The 15,342-nt window shown below is 39.5% G+C and overlaps 1 protein-coding gene across 1 annotated transcript in view; it reads right to left on the reverse strand.

The window, feature by feature from the left end:
• Positions 1–2,973: 2,973 nt before the first annotated feature.
• Positions 2,974–15,342, reverse strand: part of LOC101168184 (tumor suppressor candidate 3) — a 91,092-nt gene continuing 78,723 nt past the window's right edge. Inside the window, exons 9-10 of the mRNA XM_004066213.4 lie at positions 6,819–6,909; positions 2,974–3,355 (exon numbers count right to left, since the gene is read on the reverse strand). Of these exons, the coding sequence (XP_004066261.1) occupies positions 3,340–3,355; positions 6,819–6,909 (107 nt within the window). The 3' untranslated portion in view covers positions 2,974–3,339. The remainder of the gene's footprint in view (positions 3,356–6,818; positions 6,910–15,342) is intronic.

The raw sequence follows: 15,342 nt of genomic DNA on the forward strand, positions 1-15,342 counted from the left end.
TGAGCCATCTTCTTTAGGTGCAAAATGACTAGCTCTGCTTAAGGATGTATTTTTTGTGCTGATTTTACATGTTTATTTGTATGTGGTCCCTAAAACACTTTGATGTCAAATCAAATCAAATCAAACTTTATTTATAAAGCACTTTTCATATAAAAATATGACACAAAGTGCTTTACATTAAAACACAACAAAATATAAAAAAAATCATGATGATTAACAAATAAATAGATAAATAAATAAAATGGGCCCCCCTTCCCCGTACCTAGCCCCCCACTCCTTTCACACCTCCCACCCTTTAACTGATGGGAAAGACAATTAGAAATAGGCTGAGCACAAGAACAAGATGCTGGAAACGCTGGGAATCGGAACCTCCCTCTCCGTGAACAGCCGCATAGACAGCAAAATGCAGTATCACAGGCGGGGACCGCTCCACCACAGCGGTGATGCAGGTCCCCATCCAGAGCTGCAGTGGCTGAACAGCAGCCGACCCAGAGGGAGAGGTTCCAGCTGAGGAAGCACTGGAAATAAAAGTTAGTTTTTACAGTTGGAATGGTTAACAGACCAGTGCCAGAGGATCTCAGGGTCCGCGAGGGTTCATATTTTACCAAAAGATCTGATAAATAAGAAGGCGCAAGACTGTTAAGACATTTAAAAACGGTTAAAAGTATCTTAAAATCAATCCTGAAGCATATGGGGATACAGGGATTTTAAAATTGGGGTGATGTGAGCCAACCTCCTGGTCTTTGTAAGAACTCGTGCAGCAGAGTTCTGGAGAAGCTGAAGGTTCCTATTGTTTGTTTTTGGAAGACCAGCAAGCAGGGCGTTATAATAAAAAATTTTACTCATGATAAAAGCATGCATTAGCATCTCCATATTAGCAAGAGAGAGTAGTGGGCGGACTCTTGCCAGATTTTTAAGATGATAAAAACCAGTTTTAACCACCTGTTTTATGTGGGGGATAAAAGTTAGCTTAGAGTCGAAGATAACACCCAGGTTTCTGATGGTTTCTGAATGACTTAATGAAAGTTCCTGTAGCTTCAGAAACTGTTTCTCCCTCTTGGCTTCAGGACCGATAACTAAAATTTCAGTATTTCCTGGTTGAGCTGCAGAAAATTATTTGCCATCTATAATTTCACGTCTTAAATACAGTTAAAAAGTGCTTCTATTGGTGTTGTGTCATCAGGAGACATAGCTATGTGCACTTGTTGATTTGCACTTGTACTTGAAAAGAGAAGTTTAAAACAAATAGCATTTAAACAATAAGCACAGAAAAATGAAAGTCAAATGAAATCAAATAAGCTGCTAAGCTGACAAAGGCTAAAATACATTTCACGGTTGTCTTTCCACTTCATCAGGGCATGATAAGAATAGAAAAAGACCAACACAATTTTTTCTGACTATAAATTTGCAAAGAAAAATGTGCGTCTTGTAAAATGTTATCTGAAGGTTTTGTAGCTATGGGGAGTTTTGCTGTCCCTTCCAAAGAATCCACACTGTTGTTCCCACATGACGACCCCCTCTGCTCATCCTTCTTGGCTCTGGAAAACCAACGGCTGCAGGAAAACAGATGGGGAAGTGTTCTCAGTGCTGATGGCGAACTCTGCTCTCCTGTTTCACTGAAGTCCTCTGCAGCACCGAGAATACACAGGATTTTGTCTGAGGCAGCGTGTTCACACGCTTAGACAGAATGAGCCAATCAATTAAGAAGATGCGGGGTAGCTGATGAAGGATATTGCTGTAATTGTGCCGTTCTAAATGAGCCACTTATTTTTAACCAGGAATAAAAAGGACAGGTGCTGAGTTTTCTAACTCTTTCAGGATTCAGTTTTTTTATTTTTTGGTATAATCCTGCAGTGGCAGATGGACAAATAATCCTCTTTTTCTGGAACATTACCAATAATGGAAATGATTTCATAAACAGCCCAATCTGCTTCCTCCACAGCAGTGGATACCCCCCTATTTTGTCTTAAGATTTCAGAGTAATAGTTTTTTTCACACCACGCGTTTGCAATAACATCTGTTCAGAATCCTTTAAAAGGGGCTCTAACAAGCCATTATAGGACTTAAATAAAACAAGGGAAACTTAACAATTTGAATTTATATAAGTTCTAAAGATGTTCTTTTGTTGTACTCGTTTTAGTCTTCCCAACTTAAATTCTGCTGTTAAAAACATTTTTTTAACTATCTGTATTTCCCTGCTTTCATCTCCTGCTTGGTGACCCTCTGACCCCTTACCTAACGGCTGATTTGAAGGAATTAGGTGTTTAAACCATTTGTCCATTGTCAGTATTTGTAGTTTTTTTTGTGTGTGTGTGGTGGAAGCAACACCACACTTGCTGCTTGGGCAATTTCCAACCCAAGAAGTCGAGCGAGTCCTCACATTGTGACGTCAAAAGTGAGGAACAACCTCTTTCAGGAAGAGTCTGCGCTGCTAGCTCCGCCCCCCCAGGCTAACACACACACCCACTTTCTCCGTGGAGCTAGCGGGGAACACTTTTTATTTTAAATGCACAATACACACATCCAACTTTGCATAAGGCTTAGATGTGAGCGAAACGCAGACACGCTGCCAAGGTTGACGCCATGGAATGGGCGACACCCACAGGGAGCGAAAGGCGGAGCCTTAGAGATCGAGTCGTTTTACCTTCTGGTAAAATGAGCTTTGAAAAAAACATTTCATAAACCATTTGTTCTTTAGTGCGCCGAAGGTGATATAATTTATGGATATAGTTTACTCTGAAAGTCTAAAGAAAAGCCTGATACAGGTGCGCTGTAGGATGACACCTTCCTGTGATGTGAAGTCACACATCTACAGTGCCCTTCTACCAACAGGAAGGTTGCAATCTTCTGTCCACCCACCGGCTCAACAGCATCCACCTCCCTCACTCCGGCAGAAATACCAACGTGACATTTGTCTGAAACAACTACTTTCGTCTTTTTCTTCAAATGAGGAAGACACTTTTCAAACAGAAATGCTTGCAGTCACATTTTATTTTTAAAACAAACAAAGTTCTCTGATCGTACTTCATGAATGAACATTTTACTTTAGTTTTCAGCAAAAAAAAAGATCCAAAAAACACAACTTTTAAAGCCAATTTCATTCTTTTGTCACAGGGAATGTGCGAAGAAACTAAAGAAAACCTCACAAAACAGCTCTGACAATGATGCTACAAGACACAAAAACATTCTGACTGAAGTAAACAGAAACACCTAAGAAGTTTGATTTACAGTAAAAGAAACCATTCCACTGAAGGTTTGAGAGAACAACAAACAGTGATACGTTCTCCAGCTATTCAAGTATTTTCTCCATCTTCTCTCCTCCTTCGACGTGTGTGTCTTCTATTTAATAAGGAAGCTGAAAGAAAAGGCAGGAAAAACAAAACATGAATTATATCCTTTTTCCCATTTTGCTTCTGAGAATCCAAACTTCTCTGAAACATTTGGTGTAAAATTGGGCAGAAGTTCTTTATAAAGAACTTCAAACTCATTGCCCTCAATTTTCTTCCAATTTTCCATCTTTGGGAGGTTAAACATTTGTTCTTGCTTAACTTTTGTGCAAACAAAGCGACTGATTAAACTCTCAGGTTAATTGACTATTTTATCCTCGAATCATTTGCTCCTCAAGAATTGATCAGGTAAAACCAACAATACAGAAAACTGTAAGACAATAAGAGCCAACAGACGAGCCGTAATGATGACCACTATAGGAATTTAACGTTTCCTCAGCCTTTTACACAGTAATGTAGATATGGCTGCAGATTTAAGCATATTTGGGGCCTTGTGCCATCTTTTTTAACTAGTAGCTTTGGTTTTAGGCCGTTTTTTCTGCTAAACTGGCCACAAACAAAAGAACTAAACCCTTGGCCCAATCTTTTTTTTCATGCTTCATCTTCTATGGGACAATGTTGTTTGCCATGAGGTTTAGGTTGCATCTTTAAGCAGAGCTGAATACGACCCCTGGTCTCGTGTGTATTTGTGCTTGTGCCAGTTTTCAGCTCCTGCACAGGTCCAGCTTCACCCTTTCCACAAATCAGCTCTGCCTCCTCCTCTACCAATCACCAGGCTGGGACAGAGGTTTAAAAGCTCCCAGAAGCCCTTGCTCCAATGGTGGCTGAATTTCCTGGAAGGACTCTGTTCGTCAGCTTGCCCCTGCCGTCTGTCTCGGCCTAAAAGTCTGTTCAAGCCCGGATTTAGCGGATTCCTGCAGTTTCACCATTCTCACATTTGCTTCTGTGTTTTGGTTCTTGTTTGGCTTCCTTTTTGTTGGCTGTTATTTGATAGTTTTCTAATTGATAAGTAGCTGCAATTTTTCCTGCATTAAACCAATGTTAATAAACTCTCAGACATTCCCACACTTTGTTTCGTCTCAGTCATTTGAATCTATTCGTTTTGTATTCAATTTGTGTCACTCCCGGCATCCGTCACCCAGATTAAAGGCTGCGCTCCCCTTTTACCCCTCCTGGTTTAACCATTTTCTTTATGTGATCCCTTTTTTCCAGATCAGGGACGTAACCAGTTGTTCTGAGCACCCATCATGCTTGATTTTGGGGTTCAAACATACCCAGAAGAACTGGTACTGTTTGGTGTGAGTGCACTCTGAGATATTCTACAACTCCCTAAGATATAAACGGAAAGAGCAGCCATGAATCCTGCTAAAGCGGCATCTCCAAATCCCTGAAGAGAGTTTGGATCCAGGTTAAAGGTTGGCGATGCAGAGAGAACATTCTGGCAGAGTTGGAACTCAGCAACCTGTCAGCTGATAAATAGAATCATGAAGCGACTCATGTTATGAATACTTCTGTTATACTTCCATGTCACGCTGTTACTGTGAAGATTCAGAATCAAATCTCCTGTATTTCTCCTAACCATGACCATAGTCGTTGGGATATGGGTAATCCCAGAAGTCTTCGTATGTCGACAATCTCTTCTTGATGCAGGAATTTTTGGGATGATATTCCCATATCAGCATGTAAGCTCAATGTGGTTTCATATAATTATTTCCTCCTATGATGCAAAAAACAGTTGCAAAGCACATAGAATATGTATGATTATTATTTTATATTATTCTTTGATTTTAAGTTACACAAATAGCATCAGCAGCCGTTAATTACTCTACAGTTGGGGCAAAAATATTGATTCACTTGTAAAAATGAGATTTGTAATGTGCATACACTTTAAATGTGAGAGACAGAATGTCAATAAAGAATCCAGTAAATCACATTACATTTAAAAAAAGAATTTATTTGTATAGTGGAGCAGAAAATAAGCTTTTAGCTCCGACAAACAAGCAAGAATTCTGTCCCTCACTGACCTGTTATTTCCTCTTTAAGAAGCATTTCTATCCTCCACAGGTTACCTGTATTATTGTCACCCGTTTGAACCGTATAGAAAACACCTTTAAACAGTCAGACTGCAACTTCTCCACCATGACCATGACCAAAGAGCCATTTAAAGACACCAGGGACAGGATTGTAGACCTGAACAAGACTGGGATAAACCAATGGACAAAAAGCAAGCCCCTTGGAGAGAAGAGAGCAATTATTAGAAAATGGAAGAAATACAAGATCGATCCACCTGGAGCTCCATGAAATATCTCACTTAGTGGGTGTTCTAATGATCTGGGACTACACAAGGGAACTGGTTAATGATCTGAAGAGAGCTGAAACCATGGTAACAAAGGTTACTATAGTAATGAACTTCGTTTTCAGGGATTCAAATCCTGCAGTGCTCCAAAGGCCCCGCTGCTTCAGCCAGCATATGTCCAGGCCGGCCTAAGGCCTGTCATGTGGTCAGACAACACCAAAATGGAGCTCTTTGGAATGAACGCTGCTCGCCATATTTGGGGTGGAAGAATGTGGAGTCGCATCTCAAGAACATCATGGAAACACCATGCTGTGTGGCTGCTTCTCTCCAAAGGGAACAGGATGACTTCAGTATTAAGAAAATGGGACTATATATGGTGAGATTTTGGGCAAAACCTGGATATTCCAGCATAACAATCCATTGTCCGGACAGTGATGCACTAGCTTTTAAGATTTTGGAGTGATCCATCCAGTCTCTGAACCTCAATCCAATAGAAAAAATGTGGAGGGAGTTGAAAGTCTGTGTTGCGCAGCGACAGCCCCAAAACCTCACAGCTCTAGAGAAGATCTGCATGGAAGAATGGACCAAAATAGCAGCTACAGTGTGTGCAAAACTCGTGAGAATCTACAGGAAATATTTGTTGTCTGTCAACCAGGGTATCGATATCAACTTTTTTTATCGAGCAAATACTTAGTTTCTGCAATAATGTATAAATTGTAAAAAAAAAAAAATCATACAGTGTGACTTCCTGGATTCTTTATTTACAGTAGTAAATTTACAGTAGTACAGGAGTACCTATACTGAACATCAAAGGCGTCTCTCAGCTTTTCAAGTGGAACAACTTGAAGAATCAATGACTAACTTTCAAATAAATTGATTTATTAAAAAATATTTATCTAACAAACTTGTAAAGGAGCCTGCGCGTGAATTTATCTTTACTGAAGGTGCTTTAAAATGACTTTCTTTTGTCTCATCTGTGATTTTAAGCCTATAAATCAAGAGCTTATATATTTTTACTGAGGTCACAACTGAGTAGCTAAAAAAAACTCAGTTTGTTCAATTTGCTTTTAGCAATCAAACAAAGGATAAATCTGTTTTTGTGCTGTTCCCCAACAGCCTTTTAGTAAATGGCAGAAGGAGAAATCATCATAAAAATTTGTTTAAAATTACTGCACATTGCCTTGAAATGAGGTGTTGATTAAATCTAGATAAAAACAAAATATTGCTGTAGTCACCTGTATGGATAACCATGGTACTTAGACCTGAAGATAGAGAGCAGGAAACTGAAGAAAAACACCACCAGGCCCAGGCCAACCAGGCAGATAACTGCAGAACAGACAAAAGAAGCACTGATAAAAGCAATGCAGACGATGCAAAACATGTGAAATATGGCAAATATCTCAGTTTGGTGTCATCTCAGTTCTGGCAACAGGGAAGAATTGAATAGCAACAAAACTGAAAGTCTTAAAAATAAGTGCTTAATTAAAAAAAGTAAAAGCTAAAAGACATCTTTTTTTAATATAGTTCTCCAACTAAAGAAAGCTCAAGTTAAGGGCTTGATCCAAAGCAAAAGACAAGGTCAGCTTTTGTCATGAAGTGGGTTTTGTTTAAAGATCTACACTTAAAAATGTGCTGCAGTCATTTTATAATCTGAATAAAATGCATTTCCTGAATACCATTAAAATATTACTCACATGCCATTCTGTCTTAAAAACACTATTACACTGTTAGCACTCAATTCAAAATTCAAATTCAGCTTTATTTATATAGCGCTTTTCATGCTATATAGCATCTCAAAGTGCTTCCCAGAGAAAGAATAAAAAAGATAAAAAAAAAAAATATATATATATGTATATAATAGTTAAAATAATAAATAATAAACATAGTAAAAATAATAAAAATAATAATAAAAATAAATGCTAATAATAATAAAGTAAATAAATTAAATAAACACAAAAACCCAACACATACACATCCCTCCACACATATAAAAAACACATATAATTAGCTGTTAAAATGTTATAAAATCAAATAAAAACATGTGGACAAGTAAAAACTATGTAAAAGCTTTACTAAAAAGATGTGTCTTAAGTTTTTTCTTAAAAACCTCCACAATGGCTGAAGCCCTCACGTCCTCAGGCAGGCTGTTCCACAGGCGAGGCCCACAGTTTTGAAAGGAGGCCTCGCCGTGGGTTTTAGTTTTGACCTTTGGGACCACCAGCAAACCTGCACCTGTGGACCTGAGGGCTCTGGGAGGGTCATAGACTTAAGGCCTGTTCACAGCGGGACGAATTTCGCCCGCGATTTTCGCCGACGTTTAACGCCTCGTGACTAAACAAAGGGCACCAATGAGCGTGTGCACACCGATGCGAAAAAACGCCACGCGTCAAAGCGTCACTTTTTAAAAAACGCCTCGGTTTCGTCTTTTTGGTTTGACGCGTCGCGTCGAAATCTATTCGACCAATGAGAACGGCGCTTTTGCACACGTGTCTGGAGCCTCTGAAGTTATGATAAAACACAACTTGGGGGCGCTCAAACACAAAACTGACTTGCTGAGCACACATACCAGCGAAGAAGATAGACGCCAAGTAGCGTCTACACTGCCACGAAGAAATAATGATGGACATTCTAAAATATCCCCGAACCAAGCACCAGTTAGAGCTACTGGTGCTTGAAATATTCATGTTTTCTTTGTATGATTCTGACAAGCGCGTAAATACTTGCTCTCTTCTTCTGAGTGAAAAGCGACTTTAAGAAGCGTAAAGTTGCGCAGCGCCACCTTGTGTACAGGAGTATTTCTGTTTACATTAAGCGCCATCTAATGTCAGGGAATGAAATTGCATGTTTGCTCGGCTCATCGTCAGCGAAAATCGCCTGGGTGTGAACACAAAAAACGTGGCGAAAGACGCTGGCGAATAACGCCTGGCGAATAACGCCTGGCGAATAACGCCTGGCGAATATTCGTCCCGGTGTGTACGGGCCTTAAAAGTAAATCTGATAAAAATGAGGGTCCTGTTCCATGTAGACTTTTATAAACTAATAAAAGAACCTACACATTGATTTTTTTAGTTTTATGTATTTATTTTTTATTGCAGTGTCAGGTTAAAAACTTTTGGCCAGGCAAAGTGTTTTAAAGAAAACTCCAAATGACAATTGGCGCATATAGCATATTTTATTCTAATTATGGCTTATCTGACATAAGAGTTTATTTTTGCCATGATGGTAGTGTCTTATTCAGGAAACTTAGGAAAAGACCAGAGTATTGGCTTGGAAATGAACACAGTCAAAGACAGATTACAACTCACTGATAAAACAACAAAAATTACAGAAAGTGTATTGACATTTTTTGTAAACATGTTTTTTTAGACCCTAAAAACTGCATTTAACACTTTTGAACTGACATGTTTGTATTGCTCTTTGCATCCCATGCATCAGACTATCAGACAAAACGGCCTGTTCAAATAATGGATTTATAGCTAATGATATTCTGTGGATATCCCTACCAATTGTAAAAATGCTGGCAGAGTCGTGTTCATAATGGCAGTTCAAACCCAAACGGCACACTAATACATTGAAATAGGCACATTAGCAGTAGTACTACATGGTAAATGGTGTGTACTTGTATAACGCTTTTCTTCCTTCCTCGAAGGCCCAAAGCGCTTTACAGTCACAGTCCCATTCACAGACTGATGGCGGCTCCACTGCTGAACATTGGCACCAACCTTTCACCACGGGGAAGGTAGGGTTCAGTGTCTTGCCGAAGGACACATTGACATATGGGCGGGGAACCTGCAATCTTCCGATTAGAGGTCGACCACCCTGCCGCTGCACCACAGCCGCCTGTTAGCTCACTACATTCCCTCTATAGATTGAGCCAAGCAGGGGCTTTACCATCCAGTGCTCAGAGCAGAAGACAAAAGCAAAGCAGGGAAGGACAATTACTAAAGCTAACACAAACCTGACATGTTGAGTTGTGTGATAAAGTGTGGCGCCCGCACTGCTGTAGTAGGTGTGGGATGTGGGAGAGTCCTGAAGCAGCACCTGCCGTTGATGAATAGCTAAATGACTGGAGTTTTGTGGCTTACTGTCATTTAAAGCGGGGGTCTGCAACCTGAGGCTCCAGAGCCACGTTGCTTTTATTTCTCCATTGTCACTCAGGTTAAAGAAAAATAAAATGTTTTTAGTTTAAAAAGTACATGTAAAGTAATAAGCAATTAAGTATTAAAGCTAAAAAAAGGAAAATTAAGTTTCAGACTGAATTTGAATTCTACTCCTAGCCCTGTCACAGGAAATGTGCAAAGAAACTGAAGAAAACCTCACCAAACAGCTCTGACAATGATGCTACAAGAGCAACATTCTTGCAACATTCTTGCTGAAGTAAACGGAAACACCTAAGAGGTTTGCTTTACAGAAAAAACCCAATTCCAATTGCTTCTCCCTACCCCTCCAATTGTAAGAGCATTTGAAGCCGTAGTGGTGTCTGCACTTGTTTTTAAGGAAAACCCATAGTGACTTAGGACTGGGTATCCCTCCGCTAGGAGGGTGTTCAGCCTCACGCTTTGCTGCTGAAGGGAAATGCATTTCTTTATGTGGGTGTGCTCTAAAACAGTGTTTTTCAACCAGTGTGCCGCGGCACACTAGTGTGCCGTGGGAGATGGCCAAGTGTGCCGTGGGAAATTGCCCTCATTAACTGATCTAAAAACATTTCCCATCTCCAGGATTTTTGCTCTCTGTTCATCCAAACAGGCCCTGATAAAACACTGAGGAGTTAAGAATATAAAAGATCGTAAAATACCTTTTCTTTGCGTTTATTTTATTTTATTAAAGACATTTTGATAAGAATGACGTACCGCGATTCAGCTGCACCTTCGGCTGTATTTTGGAAAAGTCCCGTGTTGGGGGGGTTAATCACATGTCATCGGTCTGACCAATCAGAAGTGCTTAAAGTATTCACTTCCTTGTCCCGATTTAGCTCGTAAAGTCGCTCAGTTCTAACAGAAATACCAGCTAAAGCTCGTCTTTAGCGGTGTAGCTTTCCACAGAATCCGGTATCAGACCGTGGAACAAGTGAACAAAACAATGAAGCTCCGAAAACCGATCTTCGGCCGTTTTATGCACTACATTTCCCATGATGCATTGGGTTGTGAGAGTGACAGCGCAAAAGGAGATCTGTTGTTAAACGTCTTGAAACTAACGAACACACAAACTGTTTTTAAATCTTCTAACTTAACTTTTATTGCATCTTTTAGAAAAAAACAGCTGCAGTTTCCAGCTTTTTCTGTAACAATTATCTCAAAAATGCATGTGAGATTGTGCAGGGGCTGTAGATCAATACAGACTATGAGTTTCTCCTTTTTTTTTAATTTTTGGATGCTGGTGTGCCGCTGGATTTTTTTTAAGGTTAAAGTGTGCCGTGGCTCAGAAAAGGTTGAAAAACACTGCTCCAAAACAAGGAGTGGACCTTATGGTTTGAAAAATACCAACTGAAACTGAAGGAATGAAAAGATTGTGAGTTTGAATCCACGGTGGAGTCATACCAAAGATTAAAAATGGGGCCCAAAGCCTCCCTGTTTGAAACTCAAACTCAAACAGGGAGGATGAAGTTGGGGGTTAAACCACTAAATAGCACAGCTGTGTCTGCAGGTCATTGCACCCCCAAAGGACGTGTAAATGGGGAAAACTAATTTCACAGGCCTACGTAGGTGTGCAACAACTAATGGGACTTTGCCTTTTTAAATAACTGATTTAATTTAATAAGATTTACACATTTTATAGATGCACCACTAACAGTAAAGTTTTTATTCTTATTTTGTTGCTTTTTTTTTATCATTGCTGACATTACACTACCTCCTGCTGCATTGAGATGATCCCATGTGACACAGGGTGTCTTTTATTTTGAAAAGAAATCAAGTTCTCTGTCAAGTTATTAATATTTTGAAAAAAAAAAACCTGTTTTTTCTTTAGCTTTGGTTTTTTTTTATGCGAAATTAAAAAAACCAAATAAACCTGTTCATTTATGTTCATCATAATAGTAACAATAACTTAAATCCAAATTAGTGACTTATTTTTCTGAGGGGGGAGAAAGACTTTGTGGCTCCTTCTGAGTTGTTGTCAGTGAGATATCGACCTGAATGGCTGTTAAAGTGTTGAAAGTTGCAGACCTCTAAGTTAAAATATTAAGACTTTCCTCACAGGTTGGCACTACAAAACTAGTTTAAGGATGACAGAGAGAATTTGCTGGAGCAAAGAGTATGAGCAATACATTTGCTACCAACAAATACAACCAAGAGTTTATCAATCCCCTTGGTGAGATCAAGAGTGGATCTCTTACAACAATGTAGAGAAGTTTCTGGAAAGTGGGACGAAACAACATCTTCATAAAACTTGTTTATGTGATGCATCTGTGTTTTAAATTCAACATTTGGAAGAACTTTCTAGTCATGGTTCTAATCATTCAGGTACTTGCCACAACCGGTTTCTTTTTAAACCTGCTGTCAAGCAGAAAATTATATTCACAGCAATTAGCATTTTATTTCCTTAGTGGCCATTCTAACGTGAAGTATACATAAACATGATTGCTAATCTGTGGAGAAATTACGTGTCTCTGTGTGTTGGTGTAAAAAATGAATGCACACACTCTCATGCAAGGTCCAATCCTTGTGAGGAGCTGTGTTAAATTAAACTGTCACCAACACCTGATATTGTTAATCAGGGATTAGGACGAGTAGCTCTCCTAGAGACTGAGTTGTGAGATTTGGTTTTCAGAGCATGTGGATAGGAGAGAAGGAGAGAACAGAAGTGTCAAAACAAACGCTTTAGCTGAGAAACTGTAAGATGGATTCTAAGTGTCAGTTTTTGTCTATGTGCGGGGCTCGGATGCTTTGCATCCTCTGTGTGTGGCAATGTGGTAATGCGTGCATATATAAGACAACGATGGCTGCAGTGTCAGTGTCAGCCACTCCATAAATGCTCCGCTTTCATTCGGTCTCTGTCCAAGTGTAGAGAAATATTTACAATTCGCCGTATGAATCTAAGCGCTTGCACTGTGGCAGAGATGAGTGTGCGTATGTGTGTGAGACCCCAGCTTAGTTGACATTCAAGTACTAATCCGAGAAGCACATGGAGATACTCGCATGCACACTTCTGCAGCACAAACGTGTGCTCTTAAGAGTGCTGTGAAGGGCATCAGCAGCACAGGTCAATTAGTCGTTCCCTGCTGAGAAAACCTCACTTTTGAGAGGCTGTAATTTGGGTTAAAATAAAGGTTAAAAAAGTAACCTATTAAAGAGAGACGGAACAGTTGTAAACGTGAACTGTATTCCGATGATGGTCTTGAGAACAAACAGTCTTAAATACGTTTAAGGACATTTGGAATCATGCTTCACTACCTGCCATATCCCCGTACGTCCACAGCAGGACGTGTGCAAGTGCTCAAGCATCTTCACGGAGTTGAGAGGGACACATCTTTCTTTGCACATCAATAATGCAGAGCTCCGAGTCTATATCCGTGGATAATGACGTTCACAAATGCACATGTGCTAAGCATGCCAATATGTGGACTAATGTATAACCACAGTTTATTGACCAGCTGTTTAGATGAATAGTTTCCTTTTCTGACAAAGGTACTAATCCCTTTCCCAACTGAAGGCTTTGGCTCACTTTAAACTGTAATATATGTGTCTGTAAAAACAGAACAAGGAAGCCTCTGAACATATTAGGTTAAGCTCATCTCATATGAATAGACTTTGCAGCTAAATGGTTCTTTAAAGCTTATTCTATGATTAGGAATTGGTTAAAGGAAATATGACAAGACTCAAACAAGCCAATTCTGTCTTGCTTTAGCTTTTCAGTTATGCTTTTTTCTCATTATATTATGTTTGGTTTGCATTTAATTTTTCAGGATGTTGGCAAAGCTTTTGCATCCCTGTAAGGCTCTTTGAATTTGAATTGCCTCAGTGCATGGAAGGTGCTTTATAAATAAAACCGCCTTTCCTTATTTCTGCCAACCAATGTCAAAAGGGCTTTTCAGTCTGTTCATAAATTGTGAATGTGCAAAGTAGATTACAGAACAGGACAACACAAACAACACATTTTAAAATCAAAACAATAAGATTGTTCAATCTAAACAGCCATTTGTACGTTGAAAGATGTAAATCTGCTCCAGGGACATTTATCATGTCTTTAAGCTTAGGCCTGTGTAAAGTATGAACTGTTATGCATATTTTTTGTGCAGAGGATGCAAAATGGAGCCCGACTGTCAGGCGAAAGTCAAAATTAGTCTAACCTTTAAAGCTAACATGCAGAGTAAGTGAAGGTAAAGGTGCACTAAAACATGCATAATAACACTGCAGAGCTCAGGAGTTTGACCTACTTGAAGTAACATTGATGTGGATTTGTTTAGCTACCCAAGAATCACCTACAGCGCAGCTGGACAATGGGGTAAAATGCAGCTCCGTGCTGAGCATAAATATCTTAAAAATTAAAAGTTTCAAGGATTGAGATTAAGCTCTATAACTCGGAAAGTCCTGATCAGGTTCTTTTTGGCCCTGATCTGATTACGAGTCATTTGATTTTGAGCATCTGCATTTACCAAGTTCCAATCCGATTTAATCACATTTAAAAAATGAACAAATTAATCAACAGAATCAGGTTTTCCCCTATTTTTATTTTATTAACCTTTTCTCATTTAACTGAGCACTTCTGTGAAGTAGTGTTACATGCAGGAATTTTTCAGTGTCTTTCCTTCTTCCTTCCTCTGCATGTGCTTAGTGAAGACACCTGGTGGAGACCTGACGAGCTGTCCAACCAGGCCGCCCAGCCAGCCACCAGGCCTTCATATAAGCTCTTGTGGATCACTGGGAAAGGGGGCTCTTTCTTGACCATAACTTTCACATGAATGCTTATGTCCCCTTCATGCTAGAGTGTGGGAGGTTTGTGGATAGGTAAGACAGGGTACCCTGTACACATCATGTAGCTTATCTTCTGTTATTCGCACTCGGTAAGTTGGTTGGTGCCACCTCTTGTATGTATTCATTCCCTTTTTGTAGATACGTCACTGAGACTTTTGATTCTTTGTTTTAGTTTTAGGATGGTGATAGCCAGGCTGTGTTTTTTTCTATTTATTTCATCCCTTTGGCCCAACCTTGGTCCCTACCTCCCCCTCCTTCCTTTATCCAATAAAAACTTTAAAAGTCAACCATTGTGTGTTTTATGTTACGGTACCCTCCAGCCCTAAACCTGCATGTTTGTGGACGTACACAAGTAGCTCGAACAATTGCGCAAAAATATAGCAACTATCAACTAGAAAAAAACGTTAATTATGAACTAGTAAAATAGGTGTTAATTAGTTGTGAGAGCATGTTGGCTGTAGCTTTATTATCTTCAGAACTATTGAATATTTTTGATCAGATGTGATTCATGACTCCATTAAAAATTCCTAAAAAGGAATAGGGCTTATCTTTTAAGATAAGATAAGATAAGATAAGATAAGATAAGCTATTCCTTTATTAGTCCCACGATGGGGAAATTTCCTGTAATGTTCAAGTAATGTCAGCATAGATATAATGAGTATTCGTGACTAGCTCATAATCTAGCCACAGGGGTTGCAAGCCAGTTGCCTCTGTGCCGGTCCCAAGCCCGGATAAATAGAGAGGGTTGCGTCAGGAAGGGCATCCGGCGTAAAAATTGCCAAAATAACCATGCGAATCATCCACAACACTTTAGACATACCGGATCGGTCGAGGCCCGGGTTAACAACGA

This window comes from Oryzias latipes, chromosome 1 (assembly GCF_002234675.1).
Source record: "Oryzias latipes chromosome 1, ASM223467v1".
Taxonomy (NCBI): Eukaryota; Metazoa; Chordata; class Actinopteri; order Beloniformes; family Adrianichthyidae; genus Oryzias; species Oryzias latipes.